The sequence below is a fragment of the Peromyscus maniculatus genome, chromosome 9 (assembly GCF_049852395.1).
Source record: "Peromyscus maniculatus bairdii isolate BWxNUB_F1_BW_parent chromosome 9, HU_Pman_BW_mat_3.1, whole genome shotgun sequence".
Lineage (NCBI taxonomy): Eukaryota > Metazoa > Chordata > Mammalia > Rodentia > Cricetidae > Peromyscus > Peromyscus maniculatus.
In genome coordinates, this window is record NC_134860.1 from 119,689,984 (window position 1) to 119,707,748 (window position 17,765).

Sequence of the window (17,765 nt, forward strand, 5' to 3'; positions counted from 1 at the left end):
AGTTTGAAAAGTGTATAGCAGCATATCCAATGGTAAACAGATCAAAATGTTCCATGTGACGTGCTGAACTGAGTTTTTTGTTTTTGTAGGAGGACGCCCAGGAAGAATTTGGCTGGAAATTAGTTCATGGTGATATATTCCGCCCTCCAAGAAAGGGGATGCTGCTGTCAGTCTTTCTAGGATCCGGGACACAGATCTTAATTATGACTTTTGTCACTCTGTGTAAGTTTTAAATGAAGACTAAAAAGAAAATACTTTGGCCGGGCGGTGGTGGCGCACGCCTTTAATCCCAGCACTCGGGAGGCAGAGGCAGGTGGATCTCTGTGAGTTCGAGGCCAGCCTGGTCTCCAAAGCGAGTTCCAGGAAAGGCACAAAGCTACACAGAGAAACCCTGTCTCAAAAAAAAAAAAAAAAGAAAAAGAAAATACTTTGTCTGAATAATTAAGTTTTCCTATGGGAAGTGGCTGTGCTAAGAGTCTTTGACTTTAAAATTCTGTGTACTTTGTCTCTGAGCACCTTGGGGACAGGTTAGATTCACCCAGAGGCTGATGGGGTGTCTCCCTCCAACTGGGCTACAGATATGCAGGTCCTTAGAGACCCAACTGGAGCCAGCACCACTCAGTCTGGCTGTTCCATCCAGCTGCAGAGGAAGGAGCAGGCAGCTAGGAGTCCGGATCTGCAGCATCCAGGATTGAAAAGAGAGGGAACTAGGGGTGAAAAGGGAGTTTTTGTAGTGTTTTCTCATGGGGGAAATTTAGGAAGTAACTTCTTTTTTGGCAATGTTCCCATTCCCATCTCTTGAGCCACCTGGGGATCTTGAAAAATTTTATTGCAGAAAGTTTTATCGGTGAAATAAATCTCCTTAGAGGGACTGGTCAGTTGCAGGTCACTCTGAGACCGCTCCCTAGGGTTCATTAATACTCTTTTCTTTTCTGTAAGAGAAACTATTTATGAATGGACTCTTCTGCATTGTGTGTGTATTTTTAAGCCGTAGTTTTACTTGTTGAGTTCAGCTCCTGGTGGCAAGTAACAAATGTTGTTACTGAAAGAATCCCCAGGGCCAGCTGTGGTAGCACAGACAGCCTTTAATCCCAGCAGGGGGCAGAGGAGTCCAGCCTATTTGAGTTCCAACACAGCCAGGGTTACACAGAGAAACCCTGTCTCAAACAAACAAACAAACAAACCAACAAAATCCACAGATGACCTTTTAAATTTTTTCTTGTTTGGTTACAGGTCAAATATGTAATAGTGTATGTAGTCTTTTGTTTAGTCTTACTTTTTTGAGACAAGGTTTTCCTTTGTAACCTGAGCTGGCCTGGACACTCAGTCTGTAGGCATGCTGGCCTCAAATTCACAGTAGTGCCCCTGCTCCTGCTCCTGCTCCTGCTCCCCAGTGTGGGATACAGTGTGAGCCACCATCAATAGTAGTAAGTTTCTGTCAGTAAAATGATGGCTTTTTGTTGTTATTTTGTTGGTTTGCTTGTTTGTTTTGAGATCCTCCTACCTCTGGCTCCCTCTGGCTGGGATTAAAGGTGTATACCACTACCGCCTGCCTGCATATTCTGTAGTGGGAATAACTACATTTCTAAATGCCGGATATCTGAGTAAATTGGAAAGCCACAGTTCACACCTTCAGGCTTTACACTCAGGTCGCTAGGCTTATTCTGAAGACTAGGTAGTACTTGCTGTTGTTGTTTTAATGTAATAACAACTAAGGAGATGATGGCTTTGATAGGATAGATAGGATTTTTAAGAGTATTAGACTGCTTAGACTTAGTATTCTCCAGGTAGGCCTGGAGAAAGCAGCATAAAAAATCTTAGTAAGCCAGGGGCTAGCATGATGCCACCAGAGAACCAAGATGGACTCATCCCAGAAATGGCACTTGAGGATGTTGTTCTGAATTAGCGTTTTATCAGGAACTACCTAGATGGAATCTTCTGGACCCATGGGAGCCTCCACAGTGGAGCTAGCTCCGTTCAGGATCATATTCATGCATATGTCACCCATCACTAGCTGCGTGGGGCTGTGTATTTTTCATGAGGTTGTATTTGTTTTCTTATAGAAAAAACAAAAGTATTCTACCATTTCATAACAAAGGAAGCAGAGTAATAACATTTTCCACTTTTAATGGTTGCTTCTTAGTTTTTGCTTGTCTGGGATTCTTGTCTCCTGCCAACCGAGGAGCCCTGATGACGTGTGCTGTGGTGCTGTGGGTGTTGCTGGGCACACCTGCTGGCTATGTTGCTGCCAGATTCTACAAGTGTAAGTAAAGGCCGTAAGGACTGCAGCTGAGTCTGCCGCCATTGTGGCTCCCACGGGGTGGGGGTGGGGGTGGCACTGCCTGGGCAGATATCACAGGTTTCTAGATAGGAACCTGGGTAGTGGTTTCGTAGTTACATGGATGGCTGTTGCAGATTTGTCTGTCAAATGCTTTGACAGTAGCGTAAGCTATTGTGATGCTGCTTACCTGCTGTCCCTCTCTCTTTTCCTTGAAAGTGTTAGCTTTTGGGGTGGAACAAAACCGCATACCAATTTAACATTTATAAACTAAAGTAAACAAAGATGTCATTTTGGGGGAGCCCCTGAAGGAAGTAGCATTGTGTCGTTAGTTTCTGTCTCTTCCCTTCAGAGGTAAAGCAGAGTCCAGAGAACAAAGGGTCAGGGCCACAGGTGTGGTTGGCAGTGAGCTGTGCCTAGGCATGCTGAAGCCCTGTCTTTAGTTCCCTGAGGTCTGCTGATGGGAAGAAGATTGGAGGTGAAACACTGTGGAGTTGCCTGGGTGACCATAGGGTGGGGTTGGGAGACCTCAAGCTAGACTTGATTCCGTCGGGTCCTGTTAAGGGTGGGGGTGGGGGTGGGTGGGGTTCAGGGTTACTTCCCAACTTCTGTCCTTATCTCCTTGTGCTCTTCACTGAAGGACATGGCACCTAGGCATATTAGTACATGTGAGATACAGTCAGAACCCTGCTTGCCTCTCATACCAGCCTTATTTTCAGCCACAGAGGCTTCTCTGAGTTCCTCAAGCAGACTCTGCTCCTTTATACCTTTCTCTCTCCATCCACATCACCCCTCCTAGACCTTCTGCTAATGTCTCTCCACCCTCACACCTCCCTGCTCAGGTCAGAGTCTCACTAGACAGTAAGAACATTACTGAGAGCTGGTGTCATAGGCCCCGGCAGAAGAACTCTGAATGCTAAAAGGATTTTTTTAAACCACTTTTTATGTGGTTGCTTGTGCTTTAAAAATGTTTTGAGGAGCTAGAGAGGTGGCTCAGTGGTTAAGAGCATTTGTTGGTCTTACAGAGGATGTGGGTTCTGTTGCCAACACCCGCACGGTCACTCACAAACATCTGCTACTCCAGACCCAGGGCTCCAACACCTTCTGTGTCTGGTACCAGGCGTGAGCACAAGTGCACATGCATACATGCAGGCAAGGCCCTCGTAGACATAAAATACATTAAAAACAGAATAGTTTGGAGTTGTGTTTCTTATTGAACTCAACAGTAAATTCACAGTCATATGAGATTTTTATAATTCATTTAATTTTGTCATTTTCCTTTAAGGTAAGTAGTGTATGCACACTTGCTTATAAATGATACTAAAATGTTTTTCAAATAAAAAAGAGAACTCTTCACACCCAGTTTAAACTGGGAACAGAGAAGAAATGTCACTTTTTACTCTGCACAGTTCATGATTTGATACTTTTAAGTGAAAGGAAAAAATTAGAAGTAAAGGAAAGTTAAAAATTGTGTGAGCAAATTCATTCTGTCAGAAGCTCTGGCCCTTTCTCTTGGTCTCCTGATGCCACAACCCTCTCCCCACCCACGCCCCAGAAACCACAGTACTAGAGAGCCCCGGGCACTCAGACCTACTGTGGAATTAAAGATGTTGCAAGTTAGGCTTGAGGGTTGTGGAACAGATTCTAGAACTGAGCACAGGTGGGCAAGAGTCCCCTGTGGCCTTTCCACACCCAGGCAGTTCATTGACGCTGGCATAGGGGTTGTTAGAGCAGATCTGGGTGGCTTAGCCTCTTGCCATGCACTGAGATGTGCGAGGGTCTCTGCCTGACAAACATCTGGGGTGTGAGCACTGGTTTGCTCTGAAGGAAAATCTGTGCTTATGTTTTGTTTTCTTCCTTAGCCTTTGGGGGCGAGAAGTGGAAAACAAATGTTTTGTTGACATCATTTCTTTGTCCTGGGTAAGTGAGTTTTTCAGTAATTCTTAATGATCATCTCTTATTCCTCCAGCCTTTTCAGTCCCTTATGTCTCTAAGTCAGGTATCTAAGAAAGCATTTAAGTTTTGAAAACTGATAACATGAATATTTAGTATACCTGTGCTGAGTGATACCATATACCTTATATATGAAAATTATCTTTAGATACAGCAAACAGTTGCTTTCTTTTGTATGAGGGAGAAAAGGCTAGCTAGCACCTCCCTTGACAGAAAGTCTGTCTGTCTCTTAGTCTGCAGCAGTTGTCCTGACATGTTGCCATATAAGGTTGCAGTAAAGCTTTTGACCTGATCTCAGGGAGGGCTTCTCCCTGCAGGGTGCCCAGACAGGCCGGTGTGGGGTTTTCATCAGATGTATTGCCAGTGTTTGGTATACTCCATTATGTAGAGTGACGTGTCCCAAAACTTAACGAACGCCACAAATCAAAGCAGCCTCGGCTTTCTGAGAGGTGCTTCTGTTCTCACCTGGTGTGCGCCAGTCTTCCCGTTTCTGGGGACACGCAGTGCGGTGAGAGCACACAAGGGCCTGGCAGAAGGGCTGTTCCCCAGGAAACAAGCGTGATGGTAGCAGTGTCTCATAGACCAGCACTGGAAGCACACACTCCCTTAGTAACTGACCTCCATGAGACCCACATGCGTCTCAGCCATGTGTGTTCTGATCCAGTCTGCATGCTCTTCTCAAGTTCACTCTTCGTCATGGCTGCTTCTGTGACCACCTTGTGGCCGGCTCACCAATACCGTCCGTCTGCTCCCTCAGGGTCTTTCAGTCAGACGCCCCCTATTGCTCCCCTTGTTGTGTTGTTGCATATGACTCTTTCCTAGAAAGACACTTAGCTCTCCAGCTCCTGAGAGAGCTCCCCTGAGTATCTTCCTGCTGGTGCATATTTCTTTTCCACCCCAGCAGACAGTCTACACTCCTGTTCTCGTTTACCCTGCGCACATGGTGCAGTGTAAACTCATGTCATCAGTACTTTCTCCCATTGCCTCACTGAAATTTATAGTGGCATTCCTGCTTTCAAATCTGGAAATGGTTGTCCTCGGGGCTGTCGGTATCTTCTCTCTAGTCCCTCTCTAGCCGTCTCTCGCAGCTCTTCTTGGATTTATACTGTTTTAGAAGACTGGGTCTTGCCAGGCAGTGGTGCACACCTTTATTTAATCTCAACACTGGAGAGGCAGAGGCAGGCGGATCCCTAAATTCAAGGCTAGCCTGATCTACAGAGCTGGCTCCAGGACAGCCTGAGCTACACAAACCCTGTCTCAAAAAAACTAAGGGGAGGTGGGCAGAACAGGCTCTTACTGCCATTGCTCGGACCTTTTTTTTCTGTGCTGGGCATTGAACCTACATACTTATATATGATAAGTATTACATACAAGGATGTAGGTTCCATCCCCAGTGTGGAAAGATAGTGTAAAGAATATATTTTATGATTAACAGCCTTGTTTTAAAAAATATACTTGGGAGCTTTGAGCAGTGGCAGTATCATAGGCAGTGCTATTTATCCAAGGCACAATTATTGCTAATTGAGAAATGTACTTAGAAAGCCTGGGTGGAAGTATAACTGCACACATTTAGATGTTTCAATTCAGTGAAAGCTCAAGGGGAAGCGTGATGTTTAGCAAGGAATTAGTGACTGGAGTATAGAAGTAATGCACAGGCACTTTGCAGAAAACGTGGAGCCCAGATGAAGAGTGGGCAGGGGGCCGAGCCAGCACGTGCAAAAGTGACGCCAGAGCCAGCGAGGCCAGATGCTCACTGCAGTTGTCCATAGAAATGCAAGTTATAACAGTGCTAACTGTGAGGAAAATATGAGGAAAGGCAACCTTCATCAGCTGCTGGTTGGAGTTTAAATTGGTCAGAGCAGCCGAAAAATCCATTTAGCAGTTTGTAGTAAAGTTTTAAATTTTGTGAGCCCCATGACTTAGAAATTCCACCTTTTTTATTCTCTGTCCTCTCTCTAGTGTTGTAACATGAATCGCAGGTGACTGTCCCTTGTTGATTTTGTTTTTGACTTTTGTCTTTCAGGATTGTGTTTGCTGACTTCTTCATAATGAACCTAATCCTCTGGGGGGAAGGCTCTTCAGCGGCCATTCCTTTTGGCACGCTGGTTGCCATCTTGGCCCTTTGGTTCTGCATATCTGTGCCTTTGACGTTTATTGGTGCATACTTTGGCTTTAAGAAGAATGTGAGTTCTTAGGTGCTAACTAGAACTAACCGTTAAAAGCTAGGCTCACAACCAAAAATATAAGAATTTAGTTCCCAGGAATGTTGGGTTTTTAAAGGCGAGTTCTCTGTAGCAAGCTTTTTTTCCCACTTCCACCTCCTGAATGCTTAGCACACAGGCATGCACCACACACCAGGCATAAGGTTTCTTTGTTTTTGTTTGCAGTGTTTTCCCACTTACACTCTTAAACAAGTAAACTGGGGGGCAGGGGTGTAATAAGTGTATTTTTGCCCATTTCCCAGTATTCTTCAGTAAGTGTATAATTAAAATGAAAATCCAGAGTTTGCCTTATTAATGCTGTTTTTATTGTCTTTTCTTATTTCTTACTTTGTGTAAAGCCGTTGTCAGTAAAGAAACACTAGAAAAAGCTTTGGCCTAGCCTGTTCAGTAGGCAGACTATACCTGGCAATGTCTGATTCAGTGCTTCTAATTACATATTTCAATTTGATGACTTAAATAGACTTCCAATGTCAAGTAGTATTAATATGGAAGGGAGCAAAAAAAAAATGTGCTTAGAGTATTTTAATAGCTACTTGATTATGAATCCTTTTTTTTTTTTTTTTTTTTTTTTGTCTGTGAAGGCCATTGAACACCCAGTTCGAACCAATCAAATTCCTCGTCAGATTCCTGAACAGTCATTCTACACAAAGCCCTTGCCTGGTATCATCATGGGGGGGATTTTGCCCTTCGGCTGCATCTTTATACAGCTTTTCTTCATTCTGAATAGCATTTGGTAAGCTGAGGACAGAGTCCTCTCCTCCTCATTTTCCTTGTACGTGGAGGGACTGTTGGTGTCTATGGGTCCCAGGTGTAAACAGCTCTGATAACAAACCAAAAGGTTACCTTTCCATGGGGAAGAGTGGAGCAGTGATGATAGCTAACACTGATTGGAAGCTTACATTTCTTACTCTTGTTAATTCTTACATAACTTTCAGGATTCCAGAGAAGAAAATGAGATTTGGGTGGCTGAGTGATTGTACCCGCAGAATATGATCTGTGTGGCAGAAGCTCAGCCCAGGTCCTTCCTAACCATGTTCTAAGTAATTGTACTGCTGCAGAGAGAAGAGCTTGAGTGCTCATGGGAAGAGGTTGGAGGTTGGGAAAAGGGCTGGTGGTTAGCATGACCTGGAAGTTCTGTACGTTACTCATATCCTGTACTCACTGTTCTTGTTCCTGTGGGAAAGTTGTTTCTGAAGTAGGGCTTCTTGACGGATCTCTGACTGGCCTGGAACTTGCTATGTAGACCAGGCTGGGCTTGAACTCATAGAGATTGTCTGCCTCTGTCTCCCAAATGGTGAGGTTAAAGGCATGTGCCTCCATGCCATGGAAAATTACTGTAATTTTGAGCCTCTGTATTGCAGTGTGTTTGAGTGATCACTTTTAGTTGTATGGACACGTATTACAGTTGTGCCAAGATCTGAGGGAGCGTGAAATTGAAATAAACGGGAGCTTTGTCAGTGCTTAGAATTTCTCTCCTTCCCAGTTATTATAGTAGTTTTCCACATTCTAAAGCCTTGTGTGCTGATGTGGTTTTTTTCCCCCTAGTTTGTGTCTTTCCATCATGTTTTTCTCAAACATTTCTGACTCACTAGTAGGTAAACAGGCTTGCCACATTTTCCTGAATAGTGGTTTCAGGGTCTACCTGAACAGGAGGCTAGAATTTGATGGCATTGCCACCATATCCTTCCTGTCTCAGCCCTCTCCATCACCAAACCTGTGCAAGATTATCTTGTTTGATTTGTTGAGAAAAAAAAGAAAACCTTCCTAGTTCAAAATAGAATGAACAATATGTCATTTTTTTGTGTCAAAATATTTATATCATTGTGTCCTGACATGTTTGATTACAGGTCACATCAGATGTATTACATGTTTGGCTTCCTGTTTCTGGTGTTTATCATTTTGGTTATTACATGTTCTGAAGCAACTATACTTCTTTGCTATTTCCACCTATGTGCGGAGGTACGTGTTAGCAGTATTCAATGTTAATTTATAGGCAGTATTGTAACTTTGGCATAGTTCAGCTTGAGTGTTGTTGAGATAATTTCTCTACATACATGTTTATTATCAAAGAAATTGACCTCTATTCACAAATCAAAAGAAGGCCTCTTTAGGATTGAATCAAGATCATATTCTTTTTCCTTGTATTTATTTAAAGGTTGTTAGTAGAGATTTTAGAATGTTAATTTCCCAAGCATATTATAGTTTACTGCATTTGACTTTTATGACTATCTGACTTAAAAATTAATATTCTTATGGATGTTTCTGAGTTCTAAAAATTGGTTAAAAAAAAAAAAGTAACTGGGGACTGGAGCGATGGCTCAGTGGAAAGAGCACCTGCTCTTGCAGAGGACCAGGGTTCAGTTCCCAGCACCCACATCAGGTGACAGAAAACCAGCCCCTGTGACTCTGCCTCCTTAGGCACCTTTACACAGGTGGTACACAATTCAGACAGGCACATACACATATAATTAATATTTCTAAGCTGGGTGGTGGTGGTACATGCCTTTAATCTCTGGAGAAAGAGACAAGTGGATCTCTGTGAATTCAAGGCCAGCGTGGTCTACAAAGCTAGTTCCAGGACAGCCAGAACTGTTACATAGAGGAACCGTGTCTCAAAAAACCATTTTTTTTCTAAAAAGATAAGTAGTCGGAGTAGCAAAGTTCATGGAAAAGTTTCAGTGATTACATTGTGATGAGTTATGGTTCATGGCAACACCACAATGTTAGCATCATTGTATCAGAGATAGAATGGTTGGTAAGGTTCTAGAGCGTCCAGCCTTTTGACATTGAAGCATGGTGTCATCTACAAAATTCATGCCAAGAACCAAGTGTTTAGGTTACTCATGCTCTGCTCCTCTCAGTTTTCTGTTTTGTGAAGGGCTGCATTTGCAGCTGTCCTTGGCTGTGTGCAGCTCACAGCCTGGCCGATCATTAGATCCATTCTTTCAATTACTTTCTATACAGATAAAATCTGTTAAACTGAGTTTTTTGTTCTGCTTTTATTTGTTCATTTAAGTTTAATTCACGTTTTGAAAGTTAAAAAAAATGACTGGCACTTAGCATGTTTGTGCAACTCTCTCCTCTTGTCTGAGTCTAAAATGTTTTCACTCTTTGTACACATAGAAACCCCATAAGCATTGACTGTCCATTTCCTTCTTCCCCTGACCCTGGCAACCACTAACTAGTCTGCTTCCTGTCTCTAAAAGAGAACATGGTATGGCGCATGTTTGTAATCCTAGAACTCAAAGGCTGAGGCAGGCAGATCTCTGAGTTTGAGGCTAGCCTAGCTGCAAAATGAGTTCCAGGACAGCCAGAGCTACACAGAGAAACCCTGTCTCAAAAACAAAAAGCAGAAAAGATTCTGGAGTCAGGGAGATGGCTTAACCAGATAAAGAACCTGGCGACTTGAGTCCCTGAAACACAGTAAAGGTGCAAAAAGAAAACCCACTCTACACAGTTGTCCTGATCACTACACATGTGCCTGAGCACACCCAGGTATCCATGCACACCACACATACACAGTAATAATAAATAAATTTCTAAAAAAGTAAAAGCAGAGGAAATAATTATAATTTTTAAGGGTTCTACTCTAGCATAATTTAGTACTTTATTCCTTTTGTGATTGAATAATATTCCACTGTATGTGTGACATCTGTGTATACGGTTATCCACTGGCGAGCATGTGAGTATTTCCCCCTTTTGGCAATGTCCATATGCTACTGTGAACGCCCACCCACAGTACTGCAGTGTGTTTTAGCTCTTCTAGATGCTTTGCCATGTGATGATTCTTTGCTTCATGTCCTGAAGGCCACACTTCATGTTTCCACCAGCAGTGTACAGATTCTAGTCCTCGAAGTCTTCATCAGCTCTTCCAGTCTGTGCCTCCTTGGCTCTTTGGCATAGTTGTGTAGTGGGTATGCAGAGCTGTCTCCTTTGGATTTCTGTGTTCAGTGTCTGATGGTGTTGCACATCTTTCCTTGAGTAGGAATACTGTATCTTTGGTAAATGTCTGTTCAGTCCTGCCCATTTTTCAATTGTCTTATAAGTTCCTAGATACTAAGCCTTCTTCAGATCATTTCTTCCATTCTTTGGTGCTTCTCACTTTCCTGATATTCTTCCAAAGAGGCTTGTTTTTTTCCCCCAGTTTACTTACCTAATGTTTTTCTTCTGTTGCTTTTGCATTTTAATGTCATGATAACGTTTCTTGCCAGATAAAGAAATTCTTCTGTCCTCATTGAATGGTCTTGGCTGTGGCTACCTTGCTGAAAATCAGCTGGCCGTAGATGTTTAAGTTCACTTCTGGATTTTCCATTCTCTTGTCATCATCTGTAGGGTGTTCTATGCCATACTGTTGTGCTATCATAGTTTTCATTGTAAGCTTTGGCTAGAGAAAGGTGAGTCTTCTGGCTGTGTGTAAAATCAGTATATTTTGCCATTCTTTGTAATTCCATCTGAAATTTGAAGACCAGTCTTTCTGACACAGTAAAAGATCTTTGAGTTTGTGTGTGTTGGTGTTTGTGTATGAACTTATATTTGCAGGTGCTTGTCACATGCCATCTGCCACTCCCCAACCTAACTCTTGGACAGTATCTTCTACTGAACCAGGAGCTCAACACTTGGGCAAGATCAACATGAGCTCTGAGAGCTAGAATTCAGGTTTCCATGCTTGTGCAGCCAGCACTGTGCTATCTGGCCTGGGTCTTTAAACAGTTGGTGGGGTCTGCACTCATCCAGACTATCTTGGAGATAGTAGCATCTTAGTTGTTAAGTTGTCCAGTGTACAAACACAAGCATATATTTTTCATTTATTTAGGTTTTCTGTCATTTATGTCATGATGTTTTATACTTTTTGGCATATAAACGTTTGAAATCCCTTTTGAAAGGTATTTCTAGGGATTTTTGTGTCCTTTGTCCATTGTTGGTGTGTAAACACACCTGGGCCAGAGTGTAGCTCAGTGACGTAGAGCGCTTGCCTAGTGTGTGCACATCCGTGCCCTTGCCTGGTTTTGTGTGGAGGTGTCAGTGCTCGGAAACATTGATGAATTCTTGATCAACTGTAGTAGAGCTTTGTTTATGTATGCTTTTCCTCCTGATCTTGTTAGAGTTTTGTTTGTGTGTGCTTTTCTCCCCTGATCTTGTTTTGCTTATTTTGTTTGTGGTGGTTTTGTTTTTACTTTTTTTCTTTTTTGACATTATCTCACCAAAGCCTTGTCTGGCCTGGATACACCATGTAGACAGGCTAGTCTCAGCCTCCTGAGTTTGGGATTATAGATATACTCAGCTCTTAGTTTGCTTTTTAAAAAACAGTATTTTTTTTTTCACATATTCCCAATTGTAGCAGAGATTGGAAAGTTTTCTTTTTCTAAAGATACTCTGCTGTGCTATAAACCACTTTATGTAAAGCGAGAATAGCTGTCCTAACCACCTACCTTGTTGGAATTATGTGTCATAATTGGAAGTAAATCTCAACCAGGCCTTAATAGGAAATTGCTCTTGTGTAGAGTTGACTGAACTGTAAAGCTGAATAAAATGAATATTAATTTTGAACTGTCAAAGGGATTTTGTACTTTGTTTTTCCTTCAGAATCATGAGCTTTCAAATATAATCTGATCCTTTGTTATTCATAAACTGTTGGATATTTTCTCATACACAAATAAGAGTGTGCCTCTGAGCATCTTTAATGAGGTGGGAAATACACAAAGTTCAGTCGGCCAGCAACTATGGCAGCAGTTAGGTTGGGGCTTCCATTGAACGCTCTGGCTTTGTGATTTTATTAGCTCTGTGTTGTTGATGTTAGGAAGTAATTGTCACTCCCTGCTTCCCTCTCCACCTAGGATTATCACTGGCAGTGGCGTTCCTTCCTCACCAGTGGCTTCACTGCGGTTTATTTCTTAATATACGCCATACACTACTTCTTTTCGAAACTTCAGATCACCGGAACAGCAAGTACAATCCTGTACTTTGGTTATACTATGATAATGGTTTTGATCTTCTTTCTTTTTACAGGTAAGACATAAATGGTGGCTTTTTACGTGTTTTTATTCAGTTTATTCCTCTTTCATGAATGTCTCTGCTCCTTACACCCCTATTGAGCCTCAGCCCGGTTCAGCGTCGTTTGGCATGCCAGCTTGTGTTTGCAGCTCAGGAAAGTGAAAATGTGAAAACGGAAGTGAGGTCATATGTCACACAGGTTGGGCTTGGGTGTGGATCTTGGCGCTGTGAGACAGATCTCGATCCCAGACCCTAGTCAGCTACATGATGTCTAAAACAGCAGTGTCATGTACCTGTGGGCTTCGCTTTGTAGGAAGGGATCTGTCGGAGGGTGTGGGGTGCACTCCAAAAGCTTCATCCAGAGGAACTCCACACTGACCCTGTTTTACGTAAAGCCAGTCTGTTTACACAACAGACATATCTGCCTGTAGACTAAGGAAAGGTGTCCTTTTCAGAATGGACATTGTGCCCATAGGCTTGCCGTGATGGTGATGTGACGTTTGTATTTTCACCATTAGGTCTGTGAAATTAAGCCTGACCTTTTCCCAAGCCTTTTGGTGATCCAAAAAGTGATAGTGAGCGCTCTGCACCAGCACACAACCTTCACCTAACCCCTCCTCACCATATGCCCAGTGTAAGGGTGGATATGGGAACGTTTATAACTTCCCAGATCTGTTCCAAATACTGTGTATAGATTTAGAAAGTGTAATACTTTCTGTGTATTATATTTAAAATAATGATGAAAACCTGTTGGGACATTAAACAGAAGCCTCTCACGGGGGCCATATGGGTCCCCTGTATGTGTGTGTCTGTACCCTACTTATTGGGCATTTCCCAGAGTTGTTCCTAAGGAAAGTAATATGCTTCCATTTATTTCTTAGACGGGTTTACAATATTGACAACGTTGTGGGAGTCTTACAGTGTAATGCATGCTGCTGTAGAGCAGTCTGAGTCAGGTTCACTAAGTGCAAGTGTGGTTTACACGGGGCTCTGAAGCTTTTCTGCCTGGAGAGCATTTCTGTGGCCCCCCAGTTTACAACTGTATATAGTAGGAATACAAATCAACATCGACTGATTAATAATAAAGAACAATCTTTTAGAATAACTCTTTGGTGTATAATTTAACCATTTATTAAAGATTAAACAACTTTGCGAGGGCTAGAGAGATCACTATGTGGTCAAAAGCATATATTGCTCTTTCAGAGGCCCTGAGTTCAGGTCCTGGCACCCACGACAGGTGGCTTAAAACTATCTGCAAAGTAGCTCCAACTCCCCTGTGTCCTAGGGCACCTATCCATGCTCATACACAAACACATGATTTAAAAATAAAAATGGAATCTTTAAAGAAAATTTGCATATAAATGAAATAGATGTGCTTGTTTGTCTAATGTGCTATAATCCAAAGATACACTCATATGATATGCTAGAAATAATAGTAAGAAAACATTGAAAGTCTGTCTTCCACGATGAAATAACAGCATTCTTTTAAGAAGAGAAAACTGTTACGTACATTAAAGAGGCTGCAGTTCACAAATGTGCTGTAGCTGGGGTGTCCAGGCAGCGTTCGTTGGTGGTGTGTGGCCTGATGGCATAGTGCATGTGCACGCGGTACTATGCGCACACTGTGTGTGAGGCTGCGGTGGAGTGTGACACGTCACCGACGAGCACTGCTACCACGGCTCACGTTGGATCTTGGGTTAATTTTCACTCATTACACATTTGGAAACCTTTCACTGTTACCAAGTTTTTCTTACCATTACATGATCATACTCCTAATTGCATGATTACATGTAGCAGTGGTTCTCAACCCTCCTTACACTGCGACCCTTTAATACAGTTTCTCATGTTGTGCTGACCCCCAGCCAGAACATTACTTTGTTGCAACTTTATAACTGTAATTTTGCTAATGTTATGAGTCATAACATAAATATCTAATATGCAGGATATCTGATAGGCAACCCCCAAAGGGGTCACGCCCACAGGTTGAAAATCGCTGTCAGGTAGCCACAGCCCATAGTTTAAGGAGCTTCTGTTGTGGCTGGTGAGGTGCCTCAAGGGATAGAAGCACTTGCCACTCAAGCCTGAGTTTGATCCTCAGAACCAATGGTGGAAGGAGAGAACTGCCCCAAAGTTGGCCTCTGACCTCCACACTAACCCACACATGCACAGTCATAATAAAAGTCACTTTTCAACAACTTTGATTTGAAAGAATACCACATGTCATATCACAGAAAGTAGATTTTATTTTGGCCATACTTCCAACAAGACTCCTTTGAGCTTTGTTTTGGTCATGCTGAAAGAATGTCTGAGGGGCCGTGTCCAAGCCCTTCTTGCACCAACACAAAAAGCAGTGGGCTCAGAGGTGCCAGTTACCTTTCACCATACACAGTGTGCGCGTCACAGCCGAGTGCTGTGCAGAACCACGCTGCCTGTTGTCTCCTGCTGGGGCATCCTTGTTCTTACCCTGCTCATATCACTTTGCATGTACTGCAGAGACATCTAGATTCTCTTACTGCAGCTCACTGCATGCTGTTAATTCCTAGCAACTATACTTAGAAAACATCCCAGCACTCAGTAGGCAGAGGCGATGGATCTCTGTGAGTTTGAGGACAGGCTGGTCTACAGAGCAAGTTCCAGGACAGCCAGGACTGTTAAATAGAGAAACCTTGTCTTAGAAAACAAAACAAAGCAAAACAAACAAACAAAAATCTTATTATCCTGTGAATTTGGTAAAAATATGGTAGCAGTTCCAGTTTGTTATAAAAATAGTCTTAAATGGGAATCATGGCTTGATATATTTTCATTTTTTAATTCAGTGATATATATAAAAAGGAAAACAGCTGGGCATTGGTGGTGCACGCCTTTAATCCCAGCACTTGGGAGGCAGAGGCAGGCAGATCTCTTAGTTCGAGGCCAGCCTGGTCTACAGAGAGTTTCAGGACAGCCAGGGCTACAACAGAAACCCTATTCTTCCCCACCCCACCCCCAAAAAAGGAAAATAATGTATATTATGGAAAATTTAGGTAATTTTACAATATAAGAAATTCTACATGGTTTTGTAAGGAATTTAAGTGGTTTCATATTCTTCAAAAACAAGCTCATCGAGCTGTGTTATATTCCTGGCCCATCAAAGTTGAAAAATTGTGTTCTTTTTAAAAGACCCAGTCATTTTACATCTGGTTTTTGGTATAAACTAATGAACTTCTTTTGAAAGCGATTTATTTTGTTTTTTCTTTTCTAGGAACAATTGGCTTCTTTGCATGCTTTTGGTTTGTCACCAAAATATACAGTGTGGTGAAAGTTGACTGAGGAAGCCCAGTGTGTCCAGTTAAAACAGAAATAAACTAAATCTTCATCAACAAAGACTTGGTTTGTGACTACCTTGAGTTTTCTCAGACTTATTGGCCTAGTAATCCTTCAGAAACAACATACTTCTAAGTACACCTCTCCCCACACACCTGTACCCACAAGTTGTATTTCAACACTAAAGCATTTGTATTGTGATTGGATTAAGTATATATTCAGTTGTTCTCAATGAAGAGCAAATTTAAATATTATGTGCATTTGTAAATACAATAGCTATAAACTTTTCAATACTTCTAATGGCAGATTAGAGGAGGCCATAATATTGATGAAAGACTGGACAGTTGCTTGTAAATAGGATTTTCTAGGCTCGGTAGGTGGAAAGAATTATTTTTCTTTGAAGGAAATAACTTTTTATCATGGTAATTTTGAAGGATGATTCCTATGACATGTTCATTGGGGGGAATGTGGCTTTTAAAAATCTTGTATTGGTTGTAATTGTTCATATCTTCTTACTCTTCTGTGTTGACTTCATTATTCCCATGGTATTGGCCTTTTAAACTATGTGCCTCTGAGTCTTTGAATTTATAAATTTGTTATCTTAATAAATATTGTAAAAATGTCTTCATTGCATTATTCCCTGTTGCGTGTTTAAGGAGATCCTATGACTATAAATCTGTTGACCACAGATGTTTGGAGTGATTTGCATATATATTTTATCTGGAATTGTTGAATACTGTTAATATAATGCTTTCTTACTTTCCACTGAAGTGAAATTTCAGTCTTTTGGGTTTTGTCAAATCTGAGTTTCCACTCTGAAAGGATGATAGAAATTGTAGTCATGCCTGTCTGGTCAGATAAATGACACATTTAGAACTTAAATGCACGCCTTATATTGTTACTATTAATAGTTTATATTCTTGACTTATTTTAAGTCAGCAGGATGTAGTGGCACACCTCTGTAATGTAATGGTTTGGAGGTGGAGGCATGAGGATAATGTTGGTCTATCCTGCTGCATGGTGAGTTGGAAGCCAGCCTGGATTACAGACTCCTTGCACACGGTGTGAGTTAGGCTCCATGTTCTCAGCACATTAGCAGGAGTTAGCAACCTTCGTCCCCACGATGGCAGTGGTTCAATTTAGATTTCACAAAGAACTCTTGTCCTAGATTAGGAAATCACTAATACTCATACATCTGGCAAATTGGAATCTATTTATACAGAAAACCGAGGTGGTTTTAAAGATGTGAATCTCTCTCTGTCTGTAAATGGCTTCTGTATTGAGGGCTTCATTGCTGGCTACTTATGAGAACACATCAGACATTGGCTTTAAACTTAAACTGAGATTACTAGCTGTCACTCACGTTGCCGGGCCTTACTGAAGAGATTGTACACACCAGCTGGACCAAGTGTGTTCAATACACACTTGGATCCCAGCCCAGGAAAGTGAGGCAGCAGGAACATGGCATGCAGAGGCTAGCCTGGGTTACAGATTGAGACCCTGTCTCATAACCGAACAGCCTGTTGCTTTTCAAGTTCAGTGAAGTGATAGCGTTTTAAAAGTTCTCAGTTATGTGCTCTCTTACACTGTAACTGGTACCATAGAATAGGCTGGTTGACCAGACAGGAAGCGTCTATTTTTATCAACAAAGACACCAGGTTGGCTTTAGTGGAGCAAAGTTTCTTTTAATTTTGCTGCAGTGAACAATCAGGATTCAACACAATTAACTGGCTGTTTTGGTCTGCCTTTGGTGTTCTTTATAAACAAGGCACGTTCCACACACTCCCATGGGAAGGTTTCAGATTTAAGAATGTTTGCATCCATCGCCTTTATCCAGTTGAAGCTGCTTAGTCTCAACGTCTAAAATCTAAAACTATTATCAGTGTTCTAAAAGTTTGAAATTCTGAATTGGGGGTCTAGACTGCCCATCGCTCACTGGTCCCTTCTCTGTGTTCAGTGCTTTTCCTTGCAGTTTTTAAATATACCTAATTTTCTGCTTGGTTTGAGAAAAAAAAACC

General features: G+C 42.0%; 1 protein-coding gene across 1 annotated transcript in view; it reads left to right on the forward strand.

Annotated features, from left to right (window-relative positions):
- Nucleotides 1–16,371, forward strand: part of Tm9sf2 (transmembrane 9 superfamily member 2) — a 62,437-nt gene extending 46,066 nt beyond the window's left edge. Inside the window, exons 10-17 of the mRNA XM_006978775.4 lie at nucleotides 90–222; nucleotides 2,144–2,263; nucleotides 4,141–4,198; nucleotides 6,255–6,414; nucleotides 7,035–7,186; nucleotides 8,301–8,412; nucleotides 12,288–12,459; nucleotides 15,686–16,371. Coding sequence (XP_006978837.1) covers nucleotides 90–222; nucleotides 2,144–2,263; nucleotides 4,141–4,198; nucleotides 6,255–6,414; nucleotides 7,035–7,186; nucleotides 8,301–8,412; nucleotides 12,288–12,459; nucleotides 15,686–15,753 — 975 coding nt within the window. The 3' untranslated portion in view covers nucleotides 15,754–16,371. The remainder of the gene's footprint in view (nucleotides 1–89; nucleotides 223–2,143; nucleotides 2,264–4,140; nucleotides 4,199–6,254; nucleotides 6,415–7,034; nucleotides 7,187–8,300; nucleotides 8,413–12,287; nucleotides 12,460–15,685) is intronic.
- The last annotated feature ends 1,394 nt before the right edge of the window (nucleotides 16,372–17,765 follow it).